Here is a 17,192-nt window from a genome sequence, read left to right on the forward strand (position 1 = left end):
ACTTTTTAGCATGTTTTATCCTTACTAACACACTTTTTGGAAAACATTCCAAAATGTCATTCATCCCTAAATTGTTCCAAGTCAAACACGCCTAACTATAAAATCCTTAAGTGACATGAGCTATCGAAAAGAAAATGCATTTTATTGGAATAGGTAGTACTAATTATTTCCTTTAAATCATCCTCAACTATATAATTTTATGCTTGTACAAATATCTAGATCTCTCTCATTTTAGTGAGTTTGAGCTATTACAAACCCACTAACTTCAACTTGGTTCATCCCTAAACCACACTGTACTAGTAGAGAGGATATGCTCTAATACCAATTATAAATCCTCTCAAACTAGACATCTCAACTGCTCTACTTCTCGACATTTCACTCAATGATAGTTCACATAACTTCTTGTTGGTCAAAATCTTTCATTTGCTAAAACCTTTTATAAGTAGTCCTTTTTGTAATGTTGACCGCTTTTAGGATCAACGACTTTCTCTACAAATCAACATAATATTTTTCAGCATCTTTTATTTTTACTCACACTTTATAGGAAACTTTTCGAAAGATGACTAATCCTTATCGCTTCAAGTTAATGACATATCATCATTGTTACTAACAAATTTTGATAGTTAATAATTTAACTTTTTCTTGTAGTGAGGTTGGTGAAGGTGCTATACTCAAAAAGGTAGCCAACAGACTGATGAGCATCGGAGGAGGTCCATCGTCCGGTGATGGCATGGACGACTACAATTGGGGTGATGTAGTAATCATTAAATATAATATATTTTATATGAGTTAATCATTTATACACTGTTAGTGTAAAAAAATTTTACACTAGCAACCAATTATATCTTTTAATTATGTCATGTCACTGTTAAAAATAAATATGTTTATAGTGACATGACACAATTAAAAGATATAATTGGTTACTAGTGTAAAAAATTTTTACACTAACAATGTATAGGTGATTAACTCATTTTATATTACCTATTAATTTCATCTAGTTTGCCACTGCAGTTGTTTATATTGTGTGCAAAAGCTGAAGACAAAATTGGCTTGCAAAAATACTTAATAGGTTGTCTGATTGGTTGAATGAGAGTCTCTGACTGAATTAGACATAGTCTTGCAAAAATTGATTTTTGGATGTTTTCGAAAGTACAAGATATCGGTTAAGTACCTAACCTATTTCATATGTCAAACACATACACATTTATGAATAACCAATTTCAAAAGTAAACTTTTAAAATCCATTTTCGGTAGATTTTAAAAATTAACACCTATTAAATTGGCTATTTTAAAATCAGAAAAATAATAAATTTTAAAATAAAAAATAACCAATTTTAAAAATCTATTTTGCACTAATAGAATGTATATTAATTTTGCATACAACAATTATAACTTAGATTAGTTTCATGTAAATGTTATTAAAATTACATGTGATCAATTCTTGTTAAATATATTTTTAAAATGTTTTCAAGGAAATATTAATTAAATTTGTTTATTGGTTGATATATGAATCAATGTTGAGTGAAAATTTGTAAGGAGTTTGAGCATAAATATTATGCATGTCATATATATAGCCATTTGCATATAGTCAAAATAAGCACGCATAATGTATTTTTAGAACTAAACATGTAATTAAAATAATATATTCAACAATGATAACTTTTCTCTCATCATATGCATTCTCAACAATGATGATAATGGAACACAGCACAACAAAAGGAGAAGTTTTTTGTTAATCCACTAACTTAGGCCAAGTAAGATAAATTACAATCAATCACTGCTTAGTGCAATCCATGGGCTTAAAGGAGACCATTTTCTTTTCGAGGTCATAACCAACCAAGAAGTTTTGCTGAGCCAAGTTTCCAAAAATGGGACCAATGGGACTTGACATGAAAGCAAAGCATACTACTCCATCTGCCACTTGAAGAAAGGTGTTGATAGCATTCAACTTGACATCAGCGCCATTAAAATGTGCTGTGATCACTGGTACATCTAGTTCATCGGATGTAACTTTATAGCAAAGGCTCAACTCATGACTTGGATCCTTAGCACGCTCTAATTTAACTGCATCTGCGACAGCTGATTCCAACTTTGAATAAACATCCTTTGGCAAAAGAGTGAGTGTTGTACCTGAGTCAATTATGATATTTCCTTTTCTACTAGGTCTAGATGAGGAGCCTCTTAACACTATTCTTTTGTTTCCTACACTAAATGCTTCCAAGGTTAAGAAGTAAAATACTTCTTGAAAGACCATGGGGGTTGAAATAGTCCCTTTCCCAGAAACCACAGCAGCATCTCCAAAATGCAGTTTGCTAGATGAGTTAGATTGTGAATACATTGGTGTCAAACAATAGGAAAACTTTCCACGTATGGAAGATTTCAATTGAGATACAAGGGACACAGGTCCTAATCCAAGGCCAACTATGCCAGATGTTTTCCCTTCAAAAGAAACAGTATTGTCATATCCACATCCTATCACAGTTCTAGGAAATTGGATAAGATGACCATTAGTGGAGCCTAAAGAAAGGGTCTCCACACTAAGATCTCCTTGTGAGAGTGACTTATCCCCATAGATAATACTATATTCACAAGTTTTTCTAGAATCATTGGAGCAAGAGGCTCCCGCCGATTTACATGTAGTAGAATTGCAAGGAAGGGTTTTGTAGGTTTTGGATTTTGAAGGATTGAATATAGGAGTGGTTTGGTTGTAACAACTTTTACAAGGTTGACATTGCAACCAAACTAAGTCACTACCTGTATCAATAATACCGAAGAGTTGGAATGGTGGGGTTCCAACTGAATAGCTCATAAGGTAGTCACCTTCTTGATCTGGTGTTACTGTGGCCTCAATTGTATTTGGAGATCTAGAACGTTTGTGTAAGTGATTTGCACGGTTAATGGAACGACTTACAACATTGGCCACTCGTTGGAATTGAGTTTCTGTGTGACGATAGAATGGTGATTTTGATGAGTCACGATGGATCATCTCCACACTAAAGCCACTGTTGAGAGCCTCTAAGAAAGAGAGGTTGTAAAGGCACAACAAAACAATTGTGAGAGATGGAGAACGCGACATTGTTCTCATGACTAAGATGAATAAAATTGAATAAACAATCTTTCAGATTATTCAAAAATGTAACTATTAGCGTAATCTTAGTGTTTTTTATAGGAATATTCTAGTGATGGAAAGAAGTAGAGCTGTCAAAATGGGCTCAGCCCGATGAGCCAACCCGGCCCACCACGGGTTCGAGCCGGGTTGGGCTAAAAAAAATTTGCAAATTTCAGTGTGGGCCAATTTTAAACCCGGCCCACTAACAACCCGGCTCACCCGGGTTCAACCCGTGGTGAGCCGGGCTGACCCACCAGCCCATAAAAAAAAAAAAAAAACTTCTGCTATTTGGTTGGGCCAAATAAAACTTCATAGACCATCATAGGTTCTCAATTTTATGTATTTTTTCTTCAAATTATGTAATTAGTGTAGGAATTTATTTACTTTTCTCTAGAAAAGCTTATGTGCATACTATTTTTGCAGGATTGGGCATTAAATTTGATTACATTTTTTTAAATTAGGTGATTTTTTCAAATTAGGTGAGCCAACCCGTTTAGCCCACCAACCCGTGGTGGGCCGGGCCGGGCTCAATTTTTTCCAGCTCACCAATAAACGAGCCGGGTTGGGTTGGCCCACCAAAGACTCAACCCGTGGTGGGCCGGGTTACCCGTTTTGATAGCTCTAGAAAGAAGTGGTTGTTGAATTGCTTAAAATAACATTTATTGAATTATGAAGTCTAATTTGACTAAACAATTATATTTAATAAATAAAACATTCAATGTTACTTTTTCAAAAGAACCATATTTAATGTTTTTGATAGCCAAGTTAAAGTATAATACATTTATTATAGCATTTATTAAATATATTTGATTCATAGGTTGACTTAATGTGAGAAGTTTGGATAGTATTAGAGGTGTCTGTGGTGTGGTTGAATTTGTATTTTTCTTAAAAGTCACCTACTGCGATTTGATTTGATTTAAATATATTTTGATATAAGAACATAATCAAATTAAACCTTTGTAGTTTAATTTGATTCGACTTTTGCAGTTTTAAAAAATTATATTATTTAAAAATTAGATAAAATATGTAATATTATGTGATTTTTTAAAACACAAAAGCTGAAAATAAAAATAAAAATAAAAATGTTTAAACAAAAAGAATTTGGTCACTCAATAATTTAGGACCAATACTAATCTTATTCTTTTAGTCAAAATATTTCTTTCATACATTTTTAATTATTTTATTAAATTATGTTACGTGTCACTATACATTGTATATTTGAGAAGAAATGTTTACAGTAAGCATGGTTTCATTTAGGTCATTATTATGTTCTCAAGTCGCAAACCAATTTGAACTGCATGGTTAAAAAAACCAAACCAAAATGCTAGTTGTTGGCTTTTCATTCATTTTTGATTTTTTAAATCAATTTTCAGGTTTTTGTTCGAATTGGTTCCGTTTTGTACACATATATAGACAGTAAATGCAAGATTCTAAGTTCTTACATTATTGTTGTTATTGTAAAAAACAAAGTATAATATATAATTAGGTCAAAAAATAAATTTAAAATAAGTGTTAACACCTTTTAATTTTAAGACATAAATTTTTCACAAACTTCTTTATGAACATTTTAAATAAAAGAAGAAATATTTATAATTATACCTCACTTGATACTCCTAATTTTTCTTTTAAAGAACACAGACAATTAATTATTTTTATTTTAGTATAAATATTAACTTTATAAAAAAGTGTCTTTCAAATAAACATAAAAACCAGAATACCTTTACAAATACACAATAATCATGCTAGTGTCATATATATATAGATCTAATTTATTATCCCTTGATGTCCTTAAAAATCAAAATTACTCAAAATAAATTATTGTTTTATTCGTTGATAGATAATTTATACTTCATTAAAATTTTTGTAAGATGAATTTTTATATATCTTTAATATTATATTCATCTCTTTTACTTTTCAATATATTCAAGTCCAATTGGTCCCATCTTTATAAACTTGACTCAACAAAACTTCTTCGTTGGCTTTATATATATATATATAAAGAGAGAGAGGAGGGATCTTGTAACACCCCATTTCTCATAAAATATAATATAGGTATTTTATTAATAATTTTGGTATTTTATTTTTATTAATAGGAGCTTATTAATATTTAATTTATTATTAATTACTATAGTTTGTGCTAATTAAATATGTTAGTTTTTGTAAATGATTATTGTATGAATAGTTAATAAAGGTATATAATTAAAATGTGAATTTGATGTTTTATTTGAATAATTGATGGTATGATAAAATAATATTAAGCTTAAATCGTGATTTTTATCAATTGGATTGAGAGGAGAGTTTGAATGTAAGTTGTTTTTGTGACACCCTCTACCCCAACATATATATACAGTAATTATAAAAAAATATATATAATTTTACATCAATAAAAATCAAATTTCCAACTACGTAAGGGTAAAAAGTTCACATTCATAAACTTAATCCAAATAACATGCCGGTAAAATTACAAAGAAATAAAACTGAATTTTCCAAAATAATTTAATAAGAACATCTTAAACTAATCCTATCTATGTCCCGATGTCACATGTCCTATCAGAGCAAAACCCAACATAGAAGCCTAAGCTTCATCACCAACATCCTCAGTCTCACACTGATGATCACCTGTATAATAGTCACAGCAAAACAACACGAGAAAAGGGAGTGAGAAACATCTCACTCTGGCTCACAGTGTAGAAATGTACGCCGAATAGCCAAATACAAACAAAACAGGTATAACATAGATAAATTAATAATAACATCACACTTATCCAAGACATAAACCATCACTTTATCACATAACATTAAAAATGCATAAGTATGGACACGGACTACATATAATCATGCATGTGGCGCCAATAAAACATCACATGGCATATTGCCGCTAGCAATACACGAAGAGTAGTCTAGGAGTACATGCCGGGTCACACCCTCTGCGCACTCTCACTAGAAGGATATACTACCAGAGTCTCGTCGGGATAACTAAGTCGCGCAAGATACATCCCATGCACACAATGGGCGAGACTGGGACTTCCAAACCGAGCTATCCCCAAGGACTAATCCCCAAAGCTTTTACACTAGGGGGCCTTCTCTGGCGGTGTATTCCATATCGTACTCTTAAAACACTTATGCAAATGATGCATGTCAATCAAGACTCTATGCATTCTCATATCACATTATCATGTCTCATTCTCATATCACATTATCATGTCTCATTCTCATATCACATTATCATGTCTCAACACATCTCATCATCACATCTCCTCATTACATTTCATCATCACATTGGCATTATTACATCATATTCACAATTTTCACTGAGCACTTTTAGTCATATCAGAACTCATATATTTGCAAAGGTAAACATATATTCATACATCTCGTACAACAAAGAATACAACAGAACAATCAGAAGGTAAAACATAAAATATTATAAATATGCCTATTTCTCATAGGATTCCCACAGGAACCCACAGAGCAAACTAATTCATATCAAAACTTATTTATTTTCAAAATTAGACACTTATTTACAGTACTCTATAAACATTAAAGAATACAACAAAAAATTCAAAAGGTAAAACATAATACATTTAAAATTTTCCTGTTTCTCATAGAACCCACAGAGCACTCTAATTCATATAATAAACATTTAAAATAATATAATTTACTTATATAATTACTCTTTAAACAATCTCCTACTCTAATTCATACAATAAACATTTAAAATAATATAATTTACTTATATAATTACTCTTTAAACAATTTCCTCTTACAATCACTAATTCATTCCCTTAGGGTTTCCCATAGGAACCCAAAGAGATCTCAAATCATATATTTATTTACATATAAAAAGAGCAAATAGAAGAAACAAATATAATTGGGAGAAACTCCTCATAAAGAAGCATACAACTAATACAGGATTGAGGGCCAATCCCACTACCCAGCATACAATCCCACACCTAGAGCGAGGTTTCTCACTCTCTCCCTTACCTCGATAGGCAGGAGCCGAATCTTGCTGGTCGCCCCCTCTAAGTTGACCTTCGTCTTCAGAGAGGAAGGAGGAAAAAAATTAGAAAATGAAGAAAATGAATTTTAAAGAGTGCAAAACGCTCTATTTATAGGCATCAGGCCGCGACCAGAACGGCCCGTTCCGAATCCGGAATGGCCCGTTCTGGGCACACAGAATAGGTACAAAAGCCTCTCCTAGAACGGCCCGTTCTGGGGTTTCCGGAACGGCCCGTTTCAATGTGGAACGACCCGTTCTGAGTCAAACTTAGTTCTTTTAAAATCACATCCGGAACGGCCCGTTCCCAAAGTGGAACGGCCCGTTCTGGGTTAAAATTTTACCCATGCATGTTTGATTTGGAACGACCCGTTCCCAAAGTGGAACGGCCCGTTCCAGAGCTACAAAAATCCAGGACTGTTAATTAATAAATAATTAATTAACATATATATATATATATATATATATATATATATATATATCAAATTAAAATAAAATATCAAAACAATTTAAAACATGATTTTCTTCAAATAATAATTATAACAAAATATCATAATTAATAATATTATACAAAATAATTTTCATAAATGATTATTATTCATAACCTTTAAAACTTCAATCAAACCCATTTAATTAATCAAAATAATTATAAAAAAATAATCTTCATAAATACAAAAATAAATAATAATTATTCATTGTATTAGTAGAAAAATTCGGGGTGTTACAATTCTCTCCTCCTTTTAAAAATTTCGTCCCTGAAATTACCTGAAGCAAATAAAAATGGATATGTCTCTTGCATTTGACTTTCTAATGTTTCAACTTAGACTGCTGGAACACATGAGTCCACAACTTACTCTACTCCTCTCTTCACCTTAGACCACCACGCTTCCGCTACGCCACTCTCATACATCCTCCTAAGGTCTTAATTCATCCTAATAACTCCTAAGTGAATACTAAGAGTACTCTTATTGCCTTCTTCTAAGATCATCTTCCTTAATTCGGGATTATTAGACACATAGATTCTATCCTGAAACCACAAAACACAATCAACTTCCACTCGAAAAGGGGTATCTATACCCTTACCAATCCTCTCCACTTGGTTCACTAAGGAAGGATCTAAATCTTAGGCTCCTCTAATCTCATCCATTAATTCACTAGCCACCTTCGGCATACTCAATTCAATGCTTCTCAGGGTAAGCTCACAAATCAAGCCTAAATTTCTAAACTCTTCAATCAAATTTAACCTTTAAATCATCAAAATGATAGACGGAAGATCATCCTACTCAAGGAATCTGTCACCGCATTGCCTTTACTTAGATAGCAACTAAGATTAAAATCCTAGTCCTTAAGAAATTCCAACTATCTCCTTTGGTCAAAAGATATTTAAGACTCTAACAATCACTAAATACCTCAAGCTTAGAATCATATAGGAAGTGTCTCCAAATCTTAATGTAATATCATAACCACTAACTCATAGATAAGGTAGTTTCTCTCATGAATTTTCAATTGCCTAGAAACACAAGCTACTACCTTTCCTTCTTGCATCAACAATGCATCCAAATTCATCTTATAAGTACTACTATATACCACAAAAGGCTTACTAAAATCCAATAATATTAACACTAGTCAATCTTGCCTTAAGAGTTGGAATTACTCTGATACTTACTATCCCACATAAAGACAATATTCCTCTCCTAGTGAATGTAGTTAAGGGCAATGCTATCTTAGAAATTTCTTCAATAAATCTCCAATAATAATAAGCTAACCTCATAAAACTCTTATCTCACTAACTGGCTTAGATATCTCTCCACTTAAACATAACTTCTACCTGAGACAGATCCATGTTTACCTCAACTGGAATTTACAAGAACTAGAAAACTTATCTCATACAATAAAAATAAAATAAAATAAATAAAATCAATCAATCAATCAATCAATAAATAAAATAAAATAAGATAAAATAAAATAGTAATACTTAGATAACTTAACATACAACCATCTTGAATATATCTCCACCCTCAACTACAATATGATCATATCACACCCTAAGATCAATCTCACTAACCACGACATTCACCAATTGATCCCTAAGATCATCTATCCACATATCAACATACATGCATATTAAATCATATTAGAATACCTACTTTAAACCTTCAAATATACCATCCATAAGCATGTACATGAACAACCCTTACCACATAGCATCATACAATCTTAAACAACCTCTCAATCCACATGAAAACACCTCAAAACATCTTAACAAAATCAATTCTTATCCTTGCATTGCCTACTAACCCAAAAACATTATTACAGCCTACTTCTCCTTTCAACAACTATCAAAGAAAACAACACACAGAGAGTTCTACTCATCCAAATGATCTCAAACCTATCTCAAACGAAAGCTAAGAGAATAAGATACAACTCCTATGAAGACATAAGATTCTAAAAAGATCATCTTCTTAGCTAAAAATTTCAAAAACCGCAGCAGATATATTCAGCGCTTACAGCTAGACCTTTGATCACCAAAGTAGCTATAACTGGAGTTCTAGACCTCCGTTTTACCTGATTCCAGTTCCATTGGAAAGATAATGTCCAAGGATACAACTTTTGTGAAGACCATAAAATCTAAATCTGTCAATACGGTACTCATACTGGCACAACAAAACTGCAGCGAAAATATCCTCTACACCAAACAGCATTAGTGTATCAATATATCTAAGGCCACAAAAATACCTCAACCCTTCCAAATTCACACCTCAACTTCATATCAAAGTTTCCCACTACAAATCTAAACCAAACAACTCACATATTCAGTACAAAAGACTTAGAAAATAAAATTCACATACTACCTAAACCATAAAAGGTCAACATACAACTATCAAACTCTAAAAATCATCAACACTTCAATCTCTCCTTAAGAATACCAAAACTCCAATTCTCAACATACATCATCCTTGGATTCAATCGCTACAATTATAGCTTTCAAAAATTCCACCAATCGTAAACTCTTAATACACTAAAAAAAAATTAATGTCTTAACTAAAGCTAAGGCCTCAATAGTTCCTAAAATATTAGCACAATATCTCGTCTATCACTACTCGCACATATGCTTGCAACACAAGCGATATCACTCAACTACTACTTCTTACGTAAGCAAGAAGTATCAAACAAATAAAAAAATAATAAGAATGAAGAAAAGCGGTCATAATGGTATTAGCTAACACTATCATGACTATCATTCCTCTAATTACAAAATAACTTAACAATATCAAACTCAACAATATCAACACAAGAAGAACATCATCATTATCAAAGCAAAACATCATCATAGTACACAACAAACAAGACACAGTTAGAGTACACAACAGAGTCGTGATAAGCACATAACACAGATGGTCGATTGGATCGACCTGCTCTGATACCACTTAATGTGACACCCTCTACCCCAACATATATATATAGTAATTATAAAAAAATATATATAATTTTACATCAATAAAAATCAAATTTCCAACTACGTAAGGGTAAAAAGTTCACATTCATAAACTTAATCCAAATAACATGCCGGTAAAATTACAAAGAAATAAAACTGAATTTTCCAAAATAATTTAATAAGAACATCTTAAACTAATTTTATCTATGTCCCGATGTCACATGTCCTATCAGAGCAAAACCCAACATAGAAGCCTAAGCTTCATCACCAACATCCTCAGTCTCACACTGATGATCACCTGTATAATAGTCACAGCAAAACAACACGAGAAAAGGGAGTGAGAAACATCTCACTCTGGCTCACAGTGTAGAAATGTACGCCGAATAGCCAAACACAAACAAAACAAGTATAACATAGATAAATTAATAATAACATCACACTCATCCAAGACATAGACCATCACTTTATCACATAACATTAAAAATGCATAAGTATGGACACGGACTACATATTATCATGCATGTGGTGCCAGTAAAACATCACATGGCATATTGCTGCTAGCAATACACGAAGAGTAGTCTAGGAGTACATGCCGGGTCACACCCTCTGCGCACTCTCACTAGAAGGATATACTACCAGAGTCTCGTCGGGATAGCTAAGCCGCGCAAGATACATCCCATGCACACAATGGGCGAGACTGGGACTTCCAAACCGAGCTATCCCCAAGGACTAATCCCCAAAGCTTTTACACTAGGGGGCCTTCTCTAGCGGTGTATTCCATATCGTACTCTTAAAACACTTATGCAAATGATGCATGTCAATCAAGACTCTATGCATTCTCATATCACATTATCATGTCTCATTCTCATATCACATTATCATGTCTCATTCTCATATCACATTATCATGTCTCATTCTCATATCACATTATCATGTCTCAACACATCTCATCATCACATCTCCTCATTACATTTCATCATCACATTGGCATTATTACATCATATTCACAATTTTCACTGAGCACTTTTAGTCATATCAGAACTCATATATTTGCAAAGGTAAACATATATTCATACATCTCGTACAACAAAGAATACAACAGAACAATCAGAAGGTAAAACAGAAAATATTATAAATATGCCTATTTCTCATAGGATTCCCACAGGAACCCACAGAGCAAACTAATTCATATCAAAACTTATTTATTTTCAAAATTAGACACTTATTTACACTCTATAAACATTAAAGAATACAACAAAAAATTCAAAAGGTAAAACAGAATACATTTAAAATTTTCCTGTTTCTCATAGAACCCACAGAGCACTCTAATTCATATAATAAACATTTAAAATAATATAATTTACTTATATAATTACTCTTTAAACAATCTCCTACTCTAATTCATACAATAAACATTTAAAATAATATAATTTACTTATATAATTACTCTTTAAACAATATCCTCTTACAATCACTAATTCATTCCCTTAGGGTTTCCCATAGGAACCCACAGAGATCTCAAATCATATATTTATTTACATATAAAAAGAGCAAATAGAAGAAACAAATATAATTGGGAGAAACTCCTCATAAAGAAGCATACAACTAATACAGGATTGAGGGTCAATCCCACTACCCAGCATACAATCCCACACCCAAAGCGAGGTTTCTCACTCCCCCCTTACCTCGATAAGCAGGAGCCGAATCTTGCTGGTCGCCCCCTCTCGGTTGACCTTCGTCTTCAGAGAGGAAGGAGGAAAAAAATTAGAAAATGAATTTTAAAGAGTGCAAAACGCTCTATTTATAGGCATCAGACTGCGACCAGAACGGCCCGTTCTGGGCACACAGAATAGGTACAAAAGCCTCTCCCAGAACGGCCCGTTCTGGGGTTTCCGGAGCGGCCCGTTTCAATGTGGAACGGCCCGTTCTGAGTCAAACTTAGTTCTTTTAAAATCATATCCGGAACGGCCCGTTCCCAAAGTGGAACGGCCCGTTTTGGGTTAAAATTTTACCCATGCTTGTTTGATTTGGAACGGCCCGTTCCCAAAGTGGAACGGCCCGTTCCAGAGCTACAAAAATCCAGGACTGTTAATTAATAAATAATTAATTAACATATATATATATATATATATATATATCAAATTAAAATAAAATATCAAAACAATTTAAAACATGATTTTCTTCAAATAATAATTATAACAAAATATCATAATTAATAATATTATACAAAATAATTTTCATAAATGATTATTATTAATAACCTTTAAAACTTCAATCAAACCCATTTAATTAATCAAAATAATTATAAAAAAATAATCTTCATAAATACAAAAATAAATAATAATTATTCATTGTATTAGTAGAAAAATTCGGGGTGTTACAGTTTTAGATTTTGAAAATTTTGGAATGAACATACCTAGGTATTCTTAAAATTGAATTCTTATTATTGGGTTAGAAAGTAGACATTTAGAGCTACATTTTAGACTCAAGAATCGCATAAAAATATTAAAGAATGATCGAGTTATTTGAGTTAAAAGACGAACCTCACATTTTGTGCGCAAAATATAATGTGTGTACATTGTGAGCTTTTTGAGTGTACATAAATGATAGAATTATGGGTGGCAAAACGGGCCAGCCCGCCCCGTTTTGACTCGCCCCGCCAATGGCCCGCCAAAAACGGGCCGAGCCGGGCTGGCCCGTCGATGAAAAATGGGCTGAAAATGCTGGCCCGTCCCGCCTAAGGATGGGTTGGCGGGCCGGCGGGCTAGCCCGCATACCCAAAAATTAATTTGCAAAAAAATGGAAAAAAATAGTCCATGTTTTCTTTGATTCTAGCTATCATTAAAATGGCAGTTAGTGTACCCAAAGTTCCACCAGGGTGTGCAAACGTTTCTTTCACTCTAGCCAAAGATCGATAGTGGACCCATTCTCATCGAGAAAACCATAAAACATGTAGGGTCCTTCTGCGTATAATTATGTGTCTTTGCCAGATATATGTGAAAGCCCAATTTGGCCAATTATTTTTATACTACCTGTTTCTGTTGTTGTTGGGCTTTAGTATATGTAGGGACCCATTACCTGTTGCTGTTGGGCCTGATTTTTTTTTATTTTTATATAAAGCCTATTATTTTATTTATACTAAAGCCCAATCACTAAATCTGTAAATCACCTATGCGGGCTGGCGGGTTGTGATGGGCCAGCCCGCTATTTGGCCCGCCAGGTTGGCGGGCTTGGCGGGCTTGGCGGGCTGAAATGATGGGCCTGGCCCGCCAAAAATTGGCGGGCCAGCGGGGCGGCCCGCGGGCCACGACCCATTTTTCCATCCCTAGATAGAATTAGGTTTTGTAATCTTCATGAAAGTTGTAGCTTTGGATGTTAGCTTTCAAATGTCGTTAGAGTCACCTAAAAAGGAGATCTAGAACATAGGTTATGATCAAATTAGTGAACAAAGGTCAGACTATCAGATTTAGGCTAAAATGTTGCGATTTTGTATTTGTTGAAAATAGTAGATGTCATATCTAGCTCTTGAGGTCAACATAGAAGTTGGAGATAATTGTCTTAGATTTATAATAAAATTAAGATCAACTTAATAGCATATATATATATATATATATATATATATATATATATCTAGCTAAGGTGTTTAGACCATGGATTTCGTAGAAGATTAAGTTATGAAAATGTAGTATGTGAGTGTGCCATTGATATGACATATTCTGAGCTATGTATGGATTGGTTGATGTGCTTTAACAATTATGCATTTGATGTATGTGTATGGATATTGTGAGGGTCATATGATAATATGTGTGATGTGTTATGGTATAAGACCATGTGAATGTAATGCATAAAGTCTATTTGACATGCATCATATGCATAAAATATTTTTAAAGGGTACGATATGGAATACACTACTAGAGAAGGTCCCTTGTGTAAAAACTTGGGAACCAACCTTGTGGATAACTCGGTTTGGAAGTCCTAATCTTATCCTCGTGAGCATGTGATATATCTTGTACGACTTAACTATCCTGACCAGACCCTGGTAGTATATCTTTCTAGTGAGAGTGCGCAAAGGATGTGACCTCGCATGTACTCCTAGATTACTCTATGTGTGTTGCTAATGGCAATGCACACCATGTGATGTTTTACTGGTGCCACATGCATATAATATGTAGTCTGTGTCCACTACATGTGAATTTTAATGTTATATGTTAATTAATTTTTATATCATGGATGAGTGAAGTGTGATATTGTTATGAATTTGTCTTTCCTATGAATATATATATGTCTTGTTTGTGTTTGACTATTTGGTGTGTATTCCTACACCGTGAGTCAAAGTGAGATGTTTCTCACTCTCTTTTCCTTTGTGTTATTTTCCTTTGATTGTTATGTAGGTGATCATCCACATGAGGTTGAGGATGTTGGTGATAAAGCTTAGACTTTAGTTTTGGCATTACTCTGATAGGATATGAGACATTGGGACATAGATATGATTAGATTAGGATATTGTTTCTATTGATTTATTTTGAAAATCTTAGTTTTATTTCTTTGTAATTTCCACTAATTATGTTATTTTTTTCAAGTGACGAATGTGGTGCTCTCTATCTAAACATGTTTGGTATTTAATTATGAAGGATTAAGTCATTCAAATCTTATTATTTATGTGTTATAATGTGTGGGAAGAGGGTGTCACATATCCATTTATTTTAGGTGTAAATCTTGATAGACTTACTCCGTTCAATAATTTATGACATTATTAATAAAATTTAACCATCTCAACTACTTTTATTGATTATGATAAATTAGTTATTTATTTATTATATAAAGAACCGGAGGAAATATATCTTTTGTCCTTAACTTTTTTTAGACAATTTTAATGAGGTCCATAAACTAAAAAAAAATCGTAATTGAGCCTTTTATCATTGTATTTTTATTTTTTTTATAATGTAGTTCATGAGGTTAGAGATTTTTTTATTAAAAAATGTAAAAAGCTAAAAGACTCAGTTACAATTTTTTTTTAATTTAATAACTTGACTAAAAATAACTAAAACGTTTAGAGTCCAAATGATACATTAAACTTATAATTAAAAACGAAAAGTTTTAATTTGTTACTTTAAAGAAGAAACAATGTTAACAAATCTCAAGAATGTGTGTTATATTTTCATTCAATTTACTTCTATTCTATTATTTGTTATAAAGCATTATATAAATTAATTTGAAGATCAAAATATCTCCAAATTAAAAGGACCAAAATATATATAAAAAAAAACTCTAGAAACTAAAACCAAACTTTGAAGAATTTTAGAGAAACCAAAAATGTATTTTTATGCTTTTATTAGTGTAATATATAGAAAAAACCTAATATTAAAGATAATCATGACACCCTTTATCCCACATACAATAATATAAAATAATGGTTTCAAACATTACTTCATTCATTAACTAAAACTATGGATAAAAGGTATCACATTCAAAATCCAATATCCAAGAACTAAATCCAAAATAAACAATTAATTATAAGAAATTCATAATATTTTTGTAAAAACCTTTTGAAATCAAAATAAGCTAAAATTTTTATTTCCATTAAACAAAAAAAAAAATCTTATGCTAAAAGTCTCGATGTCACATCTTGTGAGAGCAATCCCATTAATAATTTAAACTCCTCCAATTTCAAAGTCACTTGTATAAACAATCCAAAAAAACACACAAAGAAATAGGGGAATAAAAACATATTCTACTCCGACTACCGGTGTAGGAAATGACCAAAGTAGCCATACACATACAAAAATACATAACATAATCATTGTCGCCACCCGCCGAAACGGACCTTGGCATTCGCGACGATGGTCGGACTCTTTTTAATAGTTTTGAAAAGTGGTGGATTGTTAGAACGACTTATTCTCAAACTGAGACCTTATCGAACTAACAATTTTATTAAATGATTCACCAATCCATGTTAATCCCAAGCGGGACCCTCCATGGATTAGTAGTTTTCGCAAAAAGGGTTCTTGGAGTCGCCACCAATGTTTTACTCAAAACATTGGAAAAAGAGTTAAGGCAATTGATTTCGCAAATCAACTTAGGCCATTACAACCAGAGTTGGGTAAGGGAGTCGGTTACGTGCGGGGAAGGTGTTAGCACCCCACAACGCCCCTTTCGGGTTCCCTATGACAGATTATTTCATGAATAATAGCTTAAAATTATTAAATTACCCCTATTTATTAGAACGCTATTAAGTGAATTATCTACATGATGAAAGCTTTAAACATGCAATGCAACAATCAGAAAGCGATAAAGAAAGCAATAAAAGACGAGTTTTGGAAGAAAACCTCTTGAAGCGTGCTTTTATATATTTAAAAGAACTAGGAGGCTTTTTGGCGCTCCTTCCCACTACACGCTCGCTTTCTCCTTTCCCTAAAATAAAATTTTTACTATGGAAATCAAATAGATTTCCCTTCGACTCGTTCGAATCTCAAGCAAATGGCTTATGATTCAAGAACTTCGTCGGATTGGCTTTCAGAGAGATTTCTAGGGCAGAGCACTGCTCAAAAACCCAAGAATACTCAGCCAGGGGGTCCAGAATAGCTGGAAAAAGTGTGGAATGACGTCCAAATGACGTCCTATTTATAGAGATGAGGCGCAGTACGGCCCCT

The 17,192-nt window shown here is 32.9% G+C and overlaps 1 protein-coding gene across 1 annotated transcript; it reads right to left on the minus strand.

The window, feature by feature from the left end:
- Positions 1-972: 972 nt before the first annotated feature.
- LOC109787722 (aspartic proteinase CDR1) lies at positions 973-3,188 on the minus strand. The gene has a single exon (XM_020346276.3). The coding sequence runs from the start codon at positions 3,083-3,085 to the stop codon at positions 1,775-1,777; it is 1,311 nt and encodes a 436-aa protein (XP_020201865.1). The 5' UTR covers positions 3,086-3,188; the 3' UTR covers positions 973-1,774.
- Between the last annotated feature and the right edge of the window lie 14,004 nt (positions 3,189-17,192).

The sequence above is a fragment of the Cajanus cajan genome, chromosome 8 (assembly GCF_000230855.2).
Source record: "Cajanus cajan strain Asha chromosome 8, NIPB_CcT2T_4, whole genome shotgun sequence".
NCBI lineage: Eukaryota > Viridiplantae > Streptophyta > Magnoliopsida > Fabales > Fabaceae > Cajanus > Cajanus cajan.